The following is a 12,492-nucleotide window of genomic DNA, read 5'->3' as shown; positions in this document are numbered from 1 at the left end:
AAAATCTATTTCTTGTGAAACGGTATCAAGGATGTTAAAGTACATTTATTTTACCTACATTTAGCAGCGTGTAGTCAAGCCAAGGACGTTTAATGGGTTGATAAGTTATGCCTGCAGTACACAATTGATCCACACAGAGGCGCTTTTGCACTGCCCGCCACACCACCGCCAAACCACACTTTGTCGTCACGCGTGCCCTACGAGAGAGCGAGACAGGAGAGAAGAAAGACCGCATCTCGCCGGGACGCCCAAAACGGTAGAAAGTGCATCGTTTGGAGGCAGGTAAGAGTCATATAGTCCCTTTGAATTTCATAGATAAGTGGGCCTTTAAAGACAGGGAGAAAGTCAAGGTTTAATGCCAAATTGGGGGAAATATGGGCAGCAAAAACCGATCTGTGTGGGAGGGGGGCGAAAATTTATCCTAGTAGAGAAAGGAGCTTTCTGGAAGCACGAACGCATAATTTGTCGTGGCTACCTTAGCTTCAGTGTCCTGATCATAATGATTGTAAATACTGGTTGTAAGTAACATACGGCCAAGTTAATTTGAAAAGAAATATTTAATATCTATTTGATGAGAGGGAAGTAACATGGTGTTGTGGGGAGGGGGGCAAAAATACTTTTGATCCAAGCAACATCAAGTTCAGTAGTCTAACGCTGTATTCTTAACAGGGAAAGGGGCTGAAGGGATTGATTGATAACATTTTACAATGTTAACAGAAGAGCAGAAAATGCAAATGTAACGTTTCAAGATATTTCACTTCAGTTTATTTCAAGGTAACATTTTATATGATGATTGTTCTCAGAAAAAATTGTCTAAAATTGTTGATTTTATGGAGAAAAATTATGGAATTGAACGGTAACATCAGACATCTAAGGCTGACCTAAATATGAAGTATACATACAAGAGATTTCTAGACGACTCGCCCCAAGACTAACTCGCCCCAACTATTTACTACCGACTCGCCCCAAGTTAGGGGGACCGGGAATACAGGATAGCCCTTGCTTTTATGCTGTCTTTATACACATGTATTCTGCTTGTAAATATAACTTTATTTGCTAACAAAACCTCGTCGCTAAACTTCTTTTTTTGCTCGGTATTTAGCGGCGAACTCGGGATCTGCGGGCGGGCCCGGTCGGCATGTCGGCCCGCCCGCTTTATTGATAATTTTTGCCCGGACTGGGAGCGCTCTTACGTCACTACAGTGGCAAGCTTTATTGACAAATATAACAGAAGTATATAAGTTTATGTAACATAGTTTCATAACAGCCTATGTGTATTAATTTGAGATACTTGAGATTACAGTGAGCGATGCACACCCCCTGGCCGACATGCAACATATACCCGCTAGCGCCCCGGCGTTGATCGGGCGTTAAATAAAAGTGTCAAACCGAAGAGGACATTAAAATTAGAGCGACGAGATTTTGTTAGCATATAAAGTAATATCTAAAATTTGGATATACGTGTGTTAAAGCAGTATAAAAGCAAGGGCTATCCTGTATTCCCGGGTCCCGTAACTTGGGGCGAGTCGGTAGTAAATAGCTGGGGCGAGTTAGTCTTGGGGCGAGTTGACCTGTTACCATACAAGATGCCTGAGTTCTAACAATCCCTTTGATTGGTTAACAAGTCTCATGTGCCTGTCTGCATCTGAAAGATCAGGTCATACTTTGAAAGGGACCAGAAAGCTTCTGTCTTTTGTTTGAACAAGGACCCTATATAACGTCTTTGGTTTCAACGATCCAAACTGAAAGCATCTGTAATCATTCTAAAAGAGACTGTGTTTCTTCTCCCCCTAGCAGTTGGTGAGTGCATTACAGGATGAACAAGCCGCCTGGCGGACCGCAGCCCGGCCAGCCCCCGCCCTTCCCCGGCGGCGGACCCCCGCCCATGATGATGCCACCCTTCGCTGTAAGGCCAACTAGCATCATGATTGGTTCTTATGATGTGGCTTTACTATCCAGACTCAAAGTAAATGCACCTATCACTAACATCCCAGAGGGGGGGTTTCATCCATCTTGGGGGTAGTCGCTATTATATCTTCCGTGCATTTTATGCTGTTAGTTTTTGTTTTTATTTGCTCTGTGGCTGCAGTATAACCCTACATAACAGGTGTGTTTGTAATGGTGTAGATGTTACCTTAACAAAATAGACACATGTAGTTGGAGAATTGATTGTATCTGTAACATAAGTGGAAATGTACATAAATGTCGATACAAGAGAATTACACAGATGTATTCTTTTCTGTACCTATTTTCACAGATGCCGCCAGGAATGGCCCCCCCTCCAGGCTTCCTCCCCCCTCCTGGCATGGGCCAGATGCCCCCTCGCACCGTCCCCCCTCCAGGCATGTCCCAGCCCCCTCCGGGGATGAGCGTCCCCCCTCCGGGCATGACCATGCCCCCCTTCGGCCACCCCCCTCCCATGCCGGGTATGCCCATGATGCCCCCACCAGGAATGACCATGCCCCCCATGGGAATGCCGGGGACTCAGGCACAAGCACCAGGCACTACAGGTGTGTATGTTTTCCTATAATGTGACTAAGTACAGTCAAACCTGTATTAGGGGCCACCTCTACAGAGGGGCCACCTGTCCATAGTGGCCACTTTTTGTCGGTCCCTTGGGTATTTTATCTACAAGTTACCACCTCTATACAGAGGCCACCTGTCTATAGTGGCCAAATTTGTCCGGTCCCTTGAGTGGCCGCTATAGACAGGTTTGACTGTACTGTAGAATACATTCCTTTTTTCAACCTCCTTGAGGATATGGAGTCATGTACAGTTACTGTATAGCTGTTAGTGTGTAACATCAATATCTATATATACTTTCCAAGCAAATGTTGATTGGGAAGATTGACTTTCTTATCCTTACTTTCTTATCATATGTCCCATTTTCCATCAGCCGGCACAATAAAAAATTGTGTGGTATCAGTTACTGTATTGTATGTGAAGTCTGGTTTAGGCAGGTGCTAAGAATGTTGTTCATGTTTCCAGCTGCCCCAGCTGTCACAGCGATGGCATCTGGAGCTCCAGGTGCGACCACACAGGCCGATCCAGCTGGCACCAAGGTGTCAGGGTTTGTCTCCGGGTCAGACCAGCCCATGCAGAGTGTAAGGGAACAAGATTCATTCTTCAAAATATAACACTCGTCTTTTCTAACATGGCATAGCACGTATTATGTTACATTACCTACCTATATTACTTAATTATGTTTAATTCATAAGCACAGATGCTAGTGAAAGTGTTAACCAACAACTGCAAGTCTTGAAACTCTTGCAGTGGTTTTAATTTCGCAGTTTTCGCTGTGATTCATGAAACCATGAATATGTCTCGTTTGTATTTCAACTGTATTGTAGAATTTTTTCAACAGTAATTTTATTCTGAAAACACATTAAAAGCCTCCTTTTTACTCCTACCACTAAGTAAGACCCCAATTACAACTACTGTATGTTAGACAAAGTTACAGAGTGAAAAGCTTACCATCAACACACACTGCCAATCAGTAGGCTTGAACAATTTGTATGTATGTGTGTTTTACATTTTACAGACCCTTGGCCTTATGCTACATGTCTACAAACTATAATATAGAATCAATTTAACTTCTTAATTCTAGCAGTCCACAGCTGTCTATTCCTAGCTTGTCCAGCTAACTGTTCGAAGGATTGGGGTTCGCAATCCATCAGCAATGAACGATTGTTATCATAAGAAATTTGAACCTCTAGGGCCTGAGTATAGCTTTGTGTGTCTATCGTGTTTGTTCACACAGGCGACAGCTGTCAATCCACAGGTGGCGTCAGTACAGCAGGAGGGCATGGCCGGGTCACCTGGGATGGCCTCACCTGCACAGGTGTGTATTAGAATACCTCCTGTCAGGTGGCACATGTAGGTTTAGATCACAAACAGTTATGAGCAGGGCAATATCAAAGCATGTGGTATACTTGATCTAAGGCCGTTCCATGTTCCAAAGTTAAAGAAGGGGACAGTTTTTAACCCTTTTTTTTTATTATTCATGTTTAAATCATCTTACATCCCCATCCCTTTCAAAAATTACATTTATGTAGCTTGCACATGTATCTCCTGTAAAAATTGGTATAGCTTTGTACATTTGTACATGTATCTCTTGTTAAAAACTGGTGTGTTCTAAACTAAAGGCAGGTTTATCAGTTATGTGGAACAAAGGAAACGAATGAGCTACTTTTGTTTTCTGTTCTCTTGATCAGTTGAAACATTTTTTACAGACGTCAGAGAAGCCCAAAGATGAGAAGAGCCCGTGGACGGAACACAAGGCGCCTGACGGAAGGACGTACTTCTACAACTCTAAGACCAAACAGTCGACGTGGGAGAAACCCGCGGAGCTGAAGAGTCATGCCGAGCTGCTGCTGGACTCCTGTCCATGGAAGGAGTTTAAGGCAGACAGTGGCAAGGTGAGTGGTGTCAGGTCATGCTGTTTGTTTGGTACGGTGGTGTATAATGGAAACACAACACATTACTAGTTTAGAGAATATGGATATCATTCATGAGTCATGACTAGAAATAGAAAGTGATGTTGATCACATGTTTATGATCAGGAACTGAAAGTTCTCTGTTTTAGGGAGGATTTAGTTATGTGAAAGAAGAGGAAAAGAGGTTTTTGTGACATTTCATCATCATCATCATTGGTCGACGTGATCACACATGTATGCTCATGTTTACACACGACGGGGTTATACCGTCCCTTACGGGGTGACATACCCTTTTGTTGGCTAATTACAAGACAGGGATGCGCCAGGTCTCCCGTCCAACTGTTTGTGAGATTTAAAGTTTGGGTTGAAACAGTTCTGTAGTACAGTAGCAAAATATCGGAAATGCTTTTTGGGGGGCATCATTAAAGTGTGTTAAAATCCTGTGGAAACTGTAAGAAGAAAACCATCATGCCCATTTGCAGACTTTAAGTTTAAGTGTGGATAAATGTAACCTGTCCTTTGGTAGGTTTACTACTATACATACAACTACTGTTGCACAACATTGAAATACATTTTTGGGGCATCATGAATTTGTGTTAGAATTCTGTGGAAATTGCATGTATAAAAGCTTAGCAAACATCCCCAGACTTACAGTATGATTATAACTTGTCCCTTGGTAGGTTTACTACTACAACTCCCAAACCAAAGAATCACGCTGGACCATCCCCAAAGAGCTGGAGGAGCTCCGCGCCATGATCGCTGCACAGGGGCTGGACAAGCTGAAGACCGCAGGAGGGGATTCTGGGAGCAGCAGTCCCTCGGTGACCACACCCGGACAGGTGCAGCCGCAGGGAACACCTGGGCAGATGGGCACACCTGGACAGGTGCTGACACCTGGACAAGGTGTGACCACACCTGGGCAAGTCATAACAGCTGGTCAGCAGGTAGGGGTGCTTCATCCTAAGTTGACTGAGTAACTGTTACCTTGTCTATCTTACTCCCTGGACTAGCCTCCAACAATGTATGTGATAATTGTGTTATCAGAAGTTGCAAAGTGACGGAGAAAAGAGAATTTTCCAAGCTTGTAGCATTATCTGAATGCACCTCTGTGTAATTTTACCAAGGGGAGTAGATTGTTTAAAAGGCCACAATCGATAGTATACATTTGTTTAAAGTGTAAGTCTCAAGAAAGAAATTTCTTAAAGCTCCTATGAAATGTGCATCAAAGAATTTGCAACTGCATGACAAAATTTGTGCGGGGAAACCATTTACACAGGATGTGTTATTTAATTGAAATCAGTAAGTATATCTGCAATGTGTAATATCATGGCACCACCCATGATCTAGTTTGTCACCAGCTTTGCATCTGCGTCCCCAGGACATGACGAGCCAGCCTGCAGCTGCGGTGGGGGCACCTGCTGTAGATACAGCTGCAGTCGCTACACAGCAGGCCGCAGAGGTCAGCTCAGCACACTGTTTACTTCTAATTTAGTACAGTCTTCTTTAACAGGAAACAAATGTGCCCTTGTGTACCTGTCTCTCAAAACATATTTGAACTTTGATACTACTACTACTAGTAACTAATAAGGAGAGTAAGAAGAATGGTATGAGGGAGGCAAGCACTATTAATACAAGTACAATTTAACAAGTACATGTACCAATTTTTTTGTCTAGCTGTAACATTTACTTGTGAGAGAGGGCCTGGTTAAGGATCCCTATTGACACTTTTTATGACAAATTGTGACCTTCATGAAAACATGATCTCCATGCTCTGCATGGTCTCCAGGGAACTCCATCAGAAGCAGACACAGACGACAAGTCTCAGGCTGGTGAGGACGCCACAGACAGCGCTCCTGAGAAGAAGGAGTACGTCTACGCTAACAAGGCCGAGGCTGTGGCTGCCTTCAAGGCACTGCTGAAGGAGAAGGTGACTTTCCTGTCCTTCCGTGACTTTTCTTCTCTTCTCAATCTTCTCTTGTTGTCTGGATAACTAAAAGTCTTCAGCATTTCTATTGTGGATCTGTCTATTATTTTACAAGTTTAGTTGAATTGAGTAATTTCAGATGTTGCTCCACTCTTGTCCTAATATGTTGTAGTTTTCAATTTTTGAGTTTTCAATTAATATAGAGTACATTTTGTTTGTACTTGCTGTAAGATAAGGCAGATTTTTGCTAAGGTAAAAGCTGTTGTGTCCTTCTCCAGGGAGTTGCGTCCAACGCCACGTGGGAACAGGCCATGAAGATGATTGTTAACGACCCTCGCTACGGGGCCCTCAAGAAGCTGAACGAGAAGAAGCAGGCCTTCAACGCCTACAAGACACAGAGAGCTAAGGAGGAGAAGGAGGAGGAGCGGCAGAGGGCCAAGGAGGCGAAGGAGAAGCTGCAAGAGTTCCTGGAGGGTCACGAGAGGATGACCTCAACTACCAAGTACAGGAAGGCAGAGAGCATGTTCTGTGACCTACAGGTCAGTGACCCCTGTCTGTCCTAACTTCATAAACAGTGGTGTAAAATTGAACCCAAACACCAATATCTTTCCAATAGTAATTATTATTGGTGAACTGTGATTAAACTGTTTAAAAGTGAAGATACTTTTTTTGCAGGTTGAGTTTGACAGGAAAATACATGTACAGCAAGTAAGCAAGCAAGCAATGTTTTGATGATACCAGGGCTATCTTCAGGACCTGTCCCTGACACGACAGTCCCTCCATCCTGGGACAGAAATTTTCATGTCGGGACTGACAGAAATTTTACTCCACAAGTTCCCAAAATCTGAACCTCATGACATGATATTGATGAAACTTTATTTTCTTAAGCGTAAAATGACAGATGTAACAATGCATATCAACATACTGGGCTCCCAAACAATGAGTGGAGCAAAAAACATCTAAAGCAAGAGACAGCCCTGGATGACATCTAACATTGTAGATATTAGAATATTCCTGTTTTTCACATATATTGTTTGACAGGTCTGGCAAGCAGTTCCTGAGAGAGATCGCAAGGATCTGTACGAGGACGTCCTCTTCTTCCTGGCAAAGAAGGAGAAGGAGGATGCCAAGGTCCTGCGCAAACGGAACATCGCAGCCCTGAAGAACATCCTGGACAACATGGCCAACATCACCTACAAGACCACGTGGTCCGAGGCACAGCAGCACCTCCTGGATAACCCCACCTTCGCTGAGGACGACGAGCTACAGAACATGGACAAGGAGGACGCTCTCATCTGCTTTGAGGAGCACATCAGGTATGGTTCATCTCGGGGGGCTGAGGACAGCTCTAATGGGAATGGGAAGCTTCCAAGTGTAAGATTTGTCACTCAGTGAGAACTGGATAGCTTCAAGTTGAAATAAGAAGAATTCTTATGTTTCCAGCACAAGAAAGAGTAGATATGCACTAGTGTGCTTTATTGACATAGTAATCAGCTGACCTGTTCTTTACATAGGTATAAGATATGTAAAATGGTGTGAATAGCTTGATCCTTATAGTATGGATCCCACTTCTGACACCATGTTTCTGTTCCTGGCAGAGCCCTGGAGAAGGAGGAGGAAGAGGAGAAGGAACGTCAGCGCGGGCGGGAGAGACGACAGCAGCGGAAGAACCGGGAGGGTTTCCTGGTGCTGCTGGACGAGCTGCACGAGGCGGGACAGCTCCACTCCATGTCCACCTGGATGGAGCTGTACTCCATCATCAGTGCTGACGTCAGGTTCACCAACATGTTAGGGCAGCCAGGTCAGAACTCTTCTCTTACTGGTCTTTGTTCATTGTGAGAGACTAAACAAAATCTAGGATGTAGGAAAATGTTCTTGCAACAGAACCAAAGGAAAGTTCACATTAGGAAGCTAAATTTTCTTATGGTTGTATTGCATGAACATTTTTTTCCTGTGACCTACCTACCTGATTAAGCTGTCTATGAAGTACAAATTTTTGTTTCACTTTCATCCATTGCTGTAGATACGCTGAATGAATGAATAAATTGATATATGAATTTGGGTTGCTGTTACAATTTCTTTTTTTCATTGCCATGCTTGTGTTTTTTATGTCAATGCTTTAAAAACTGATTGTAATTCTACAGGGTCAACACCCCTGGATCTTTTCAAGTTCTACGTGGAAGACCTCAAGGCTCGTTTCCACGACGAGAAGAAAATTATCAAGGACATTCTCAAGGACAAAGACTTTGCTGTGGAGGTCAACTCAAGTTTCGAAGACTTTGCGACTGCGATAAGTTCTGACAAACGTGCGGCCACTCTGGACACAGGAAACATAAAACTGTCTTACAACAGCCTGATTGAGAAGGCAGAGGCTAGGGAAAAGGAGAGACAGAAGGAGGAAGCCAGGAAACAACGAAGGAAGGAAGCAGCATTTAAGAACATGCTGAAGCAGGCCACACCACCTCTGGATCCTACCTCAACTTGGGATGATGTTAGGGACAGGTCTGTTCAAATTCTTCTTTTTCTTTACTGCAACAGTCACTGATGTGGGCCACGACAGCCTGTGTAACACTGTGTGTGTAGAAACTTCACATTGTTACATGTACTTCTACATAGTATGGAATACATTTTTGTTTTGCTTAACAATATAACTGCATTTAGGCATAGCACACCAGTTTTTGTACAATATACATGTAGATACAACGTGTGTAAGACTGTACTGTAAAAATTGGGAAGGACACATTTGAGAACTGTGGTATGTTCTATAGTGAGTTCAAGGTGTTTCTCTCCTCCAACACAGGGCCTCTGCCTTTATTTCCCTTCTAAGAGAATCCATAATATATGTATTTCCTCTTTCTCCTCATGCCTTCAGGTTTGTAAACGACGCAGCCTTTGACCAAATCCTGGTGGAGTCCGAGAGAGCCAGACTCTTCAAGGAGTTCATCCAGGCCTTGGAGACAGAGTGCAGTCACCACCACTCCAAGTCATCCTCCAAGAAACATTCCAAGAAGGCCAAGAAACACCGCAGCAAGAGGTCAAGGTCGCACTCTGCATCAGAGTCCGAGGAAGAGGAGAGGTCACACAGAAGGTCGTCAAAGAAGAAGAAAAGGTCACGATCAAGATCAAGATCCGAGTCCACAGATAGTACGTGACTTTATCTTCATGAGTCTGCTTATAAAATCCTTGCTAGATTTTTTCAATGTTAAGATATGTATTTACGCTTTAGTACAAGTAAAGATGTTAGTGCTTGCTGTGTGGCATATGTTTCTGGTGTTTAATGCATCTGTAGGAAAGTGTAATAATTCTGCATGTTCTCCCCCTGATGTGTTGTCATCATCCTATCCTGTAAGGGGAGGGGGACCTTGTTCTGATGTAGATCTACTTATCTCACATCTCAGGGTCAGACTCAGAGGAGAGCCGCAGTAGATCCAGGAAGCACAAGAAGAAATCGAAGAAGCGGCGCCACCGGTCACGCTCCTCCGACTCGGAGCAGGAGACCAGAAAGGCGGAGAGGAAGTCGCGAGACAAGTCGGAGTCCCGAGCGAGCCCTCCCCCGTCGGATTCCAAGAAGGAGAAGACTGGATGGGATACATCAGGTGGTACTTAATCCTGCTCCCATGGATGACAGTGCTGAGTTGCCTCCTAACTAGCAGAGCTCGAAACCAATCTGAACCAACCACTAGTTACTAGGGCAGAACTTTTCACTGGCCCTTTGTCTTTTCCATAGGTAGGCACTGGTACTTTGGCAGTTTTTATGAAGCAAAGAAAAGACCCAAAGTTGCTGGCCACTCATTTCTCTTTTATCTGTTAGGTATAGTCATGATTGCGAAAAGGTTAGGAAGTTGTCCTCAGATAGGACAAGATTTTCAGTCTGTTTCGAGCTCTGTGCCTATGTTATTTGATAATGCCTGAGCACTGCTGTATCAGAAGTGAACTATTTTTCTCTCAGAGAACCTCAGCAGAAATATAACCAGTATAGCTAGACATTAAGAGTGTTTAGGGTATTTGGGCATCTAAGAGGGTACAATAAATTTTTTATTCAAGTGCAATTGCAAGCAAGGTGACTGCTGCAATGGTTACAAATAAACTACTGCAATAAACTGATCTTGTGAACATGTTTCAGTAAAGAAACTTCTCACATGAACCCTAGGAGTGTCAATCAAATTTGCATGTGTGTTGGATGGCCAATGAAACGCTTACATAAGTAAGGCAGATTCAATGGGTCCTGATTCACTTTTGGGGTTAAGTTTCACTTTTTCTAGTACACAGGCTCTTTTTTTGTGTCATGATGATAATTTGAATCCAACAGCGGCCATGTTGGAGTTCATCAGCATCTGTTTGTACGTACAGCAGATGTACATTGTCCTCCGACATGGCAGAAAACATGTCATATAGAAAAGCCTGTTTACAAAGGATGGGACCTTAAGAGGAATATATAGTAAAATCAAGAACACTTAACACCAAAGATATTTACATAGAAGATGCTGGCTGAAATGAGCTTGCTCGCTCATTGACAATCAAACTAATGATAATAATAGAATGCTGGTAGACATCTTATACCCGATTCTTTAATTGACATGTAATTTTTTTTCATTTGCACAACTTTGAATATGCTGTTGAGAGAAATTACCTCAAGTAGTTATTATGAAATACATTGTTAATATTGCTTCACAGACCCAGTTGTATTAATTAAAATTTGTATAGTAGCAATGTGTGTAAATATCATGCTGTTCATGTGTAGAGAAATAAGTATCCATTTTTGTGGTGGACACACAGTACAAGAGCACTTCATATTATCAGAATAAAGTGTGGTTTTTGCTGCTTGAGGATGTGGATAAGTAAGGCTGTTTCCCTTTATTTCTTCACTCCTCTCCCCCACAGAGAGCGACCTCAGTGAAGGGGAGCTAGAGAGCCGCAGACGAGCCCTTCTTCAACAGCTAGCAGATGACCAGTAGTCCAAGATTCTTTCTTCTATGTACATAGTGACATCCAAAGGGGGCTGGGGAGGGGGGTACAGTCATGGGCCCAGTATTGAGCCTTGGGGTACACCAAGTGTAGCAGGGAGGTAATTTGATAACACAAGAATACTTGAAAGTGTGCAGCCACAAATATTGAGTTGTAACTGAAGTACTGGAATTTGTCCTAAAGATGACAAAACTTGTAATGTTTAAGTTTGTGGGTTCATTGTACTCCATGGTTGCTTCTGTATGTAGTATAGGTTATGATCTACAATCAAAACCCTGCCAAAAATCCTACAGTATGTCCCAAGATGATGTATGAACAATGCAAACTGTTTTCATTGTTTTCTTGTATACACTTTGTATAATGCAGAATATTTACAGATGAACACTTTTGCAACTCAAACACCATTCACATGGACCACTGTAGTTGCAGACATGCATTAATCCTCTATCAGTCTAACCAGGTAACCAATTCGAATTATGGTACCAAACGGCTACCTGAGCCTGATTTAATCACACTTTTAGCCCAATCATCAGAGAGACAGCAAGAGATTGAGTAACAAAGGCTAGTGGCTACCTTAGCTGGCTCAAGGTTTGTAGGCATGTCTGTAGGCTTACTTGTACTGACTGGCAATAAGCTTGTTCTGTCCACTGTTTATTGCTTGAGAAATGTTTGTCTGTATCTCATGCTTCAGTCTAAACATACAAACCATTGTCAGCATGTCTTGTAGGATTTTAACCCTTTTCCTGCTGGCCATGCTACAGTACAAATGAGTCCACAGCATGGAGGTTTAATGTAATTTATCACATCTTTGTTTCTGAAAACATTCATTTTATGTGTTGATAAAATGTGTTGTAGTTACAAAGGCAGAAGAGTAGAAAATTCATTACTTTGCAATTTGTGGGGCCAAGTTGAAATATGTTGCCACAACCTGTGTCATGATACTATCTTTTCTACATTAAATGTCACTCAGACACATTTTGAAGAAACTGCTTCAATGTTTATTTCTTCATTTTCTGAATATACAACATGCTACACATGTGGTATAACAAACCTATTTAGACTATTAGATTTTCTGCATCTTCCATAAGTATTTTGGTTGCAATTTTGCAGCTCGAGGAATGCTAGTTTAAAAGTATTCATAGTTGAGTCATATCTTAAGCTTTGTAA

The 12,492-nt window shown here is 42.7% G+C and overlaps 1 protein-coding gene across 6 annotated transcripts; it reads left to right on the top strand.

The window, feature by feature from the left end:
- The first annotated feature begins 134 nt into the window (after positions 1-134).
- LOC118419811 (pre-mRNA-processing factor 40 homolog B-like) lies at positions 135-12,314 on the top strand. Of its 6 annotated transcripts, none has more exons than XM_035826411.1 (16): positions 135-282; positions 1,795-1,906; positions 2,258-2,510; positions 2,989-3,104; positions 3,761-3,841; positions 4,233-4,418; positions 5,117-5,380; positions 5,815-5,895; positions 6,223-6,363; positions 6,639-6,899; positions 7,402-7,676; positions 7,959-8,161; positions 8,505-8,862; positions 9,233-9,504; positions 9,759-9,956; positions 11,242-12,314. In XM_035826411.1, exons 2-16 carry the CDS (start codon positions 1,817-1,819, stop codon positions 11,313-11,315), a joined length of 2,853 nt encoding a protein of 950 aa, XP_035682304.1. In that variant the 5' UTR covers positions 135-282; positions 1,795-1,816; the 3' UTR covers positions 11,316-12,314. The 6 variants fall into 6 exon arrangements, with proteins under 6 accessions (XP_035682304.1, XP_035682300.1, XP_035682306.1 ...); XM_035826407.1 differs by having other exon boundaries at positions 1,795-1,966; XM_035826413.1 differs by having other exon boundaries at positions 164-282; positions 1,798-1,906.
- Positions 12,315-12,492: the final 178 nt, after the last annotated feature.

This window comes from Branchiostoma floridae, chromosome 7, assembly GCF_000003815.2.
Source record: "Branchiostoma floridae strain S238N-H82 chromosome 7, Bfl_VNyyK, whole genome shotgun sequence".
Lineage (NCBI taxonomy): Eukaryota > Metazoa > Chordata > Leptocardii > Amphioxiformes > Branchiostomatidae > Branchiostoma > Branchiostoma floridae.
This window is presented reverse-complemented; position numbering and strand designations above follow the sequence as displayed.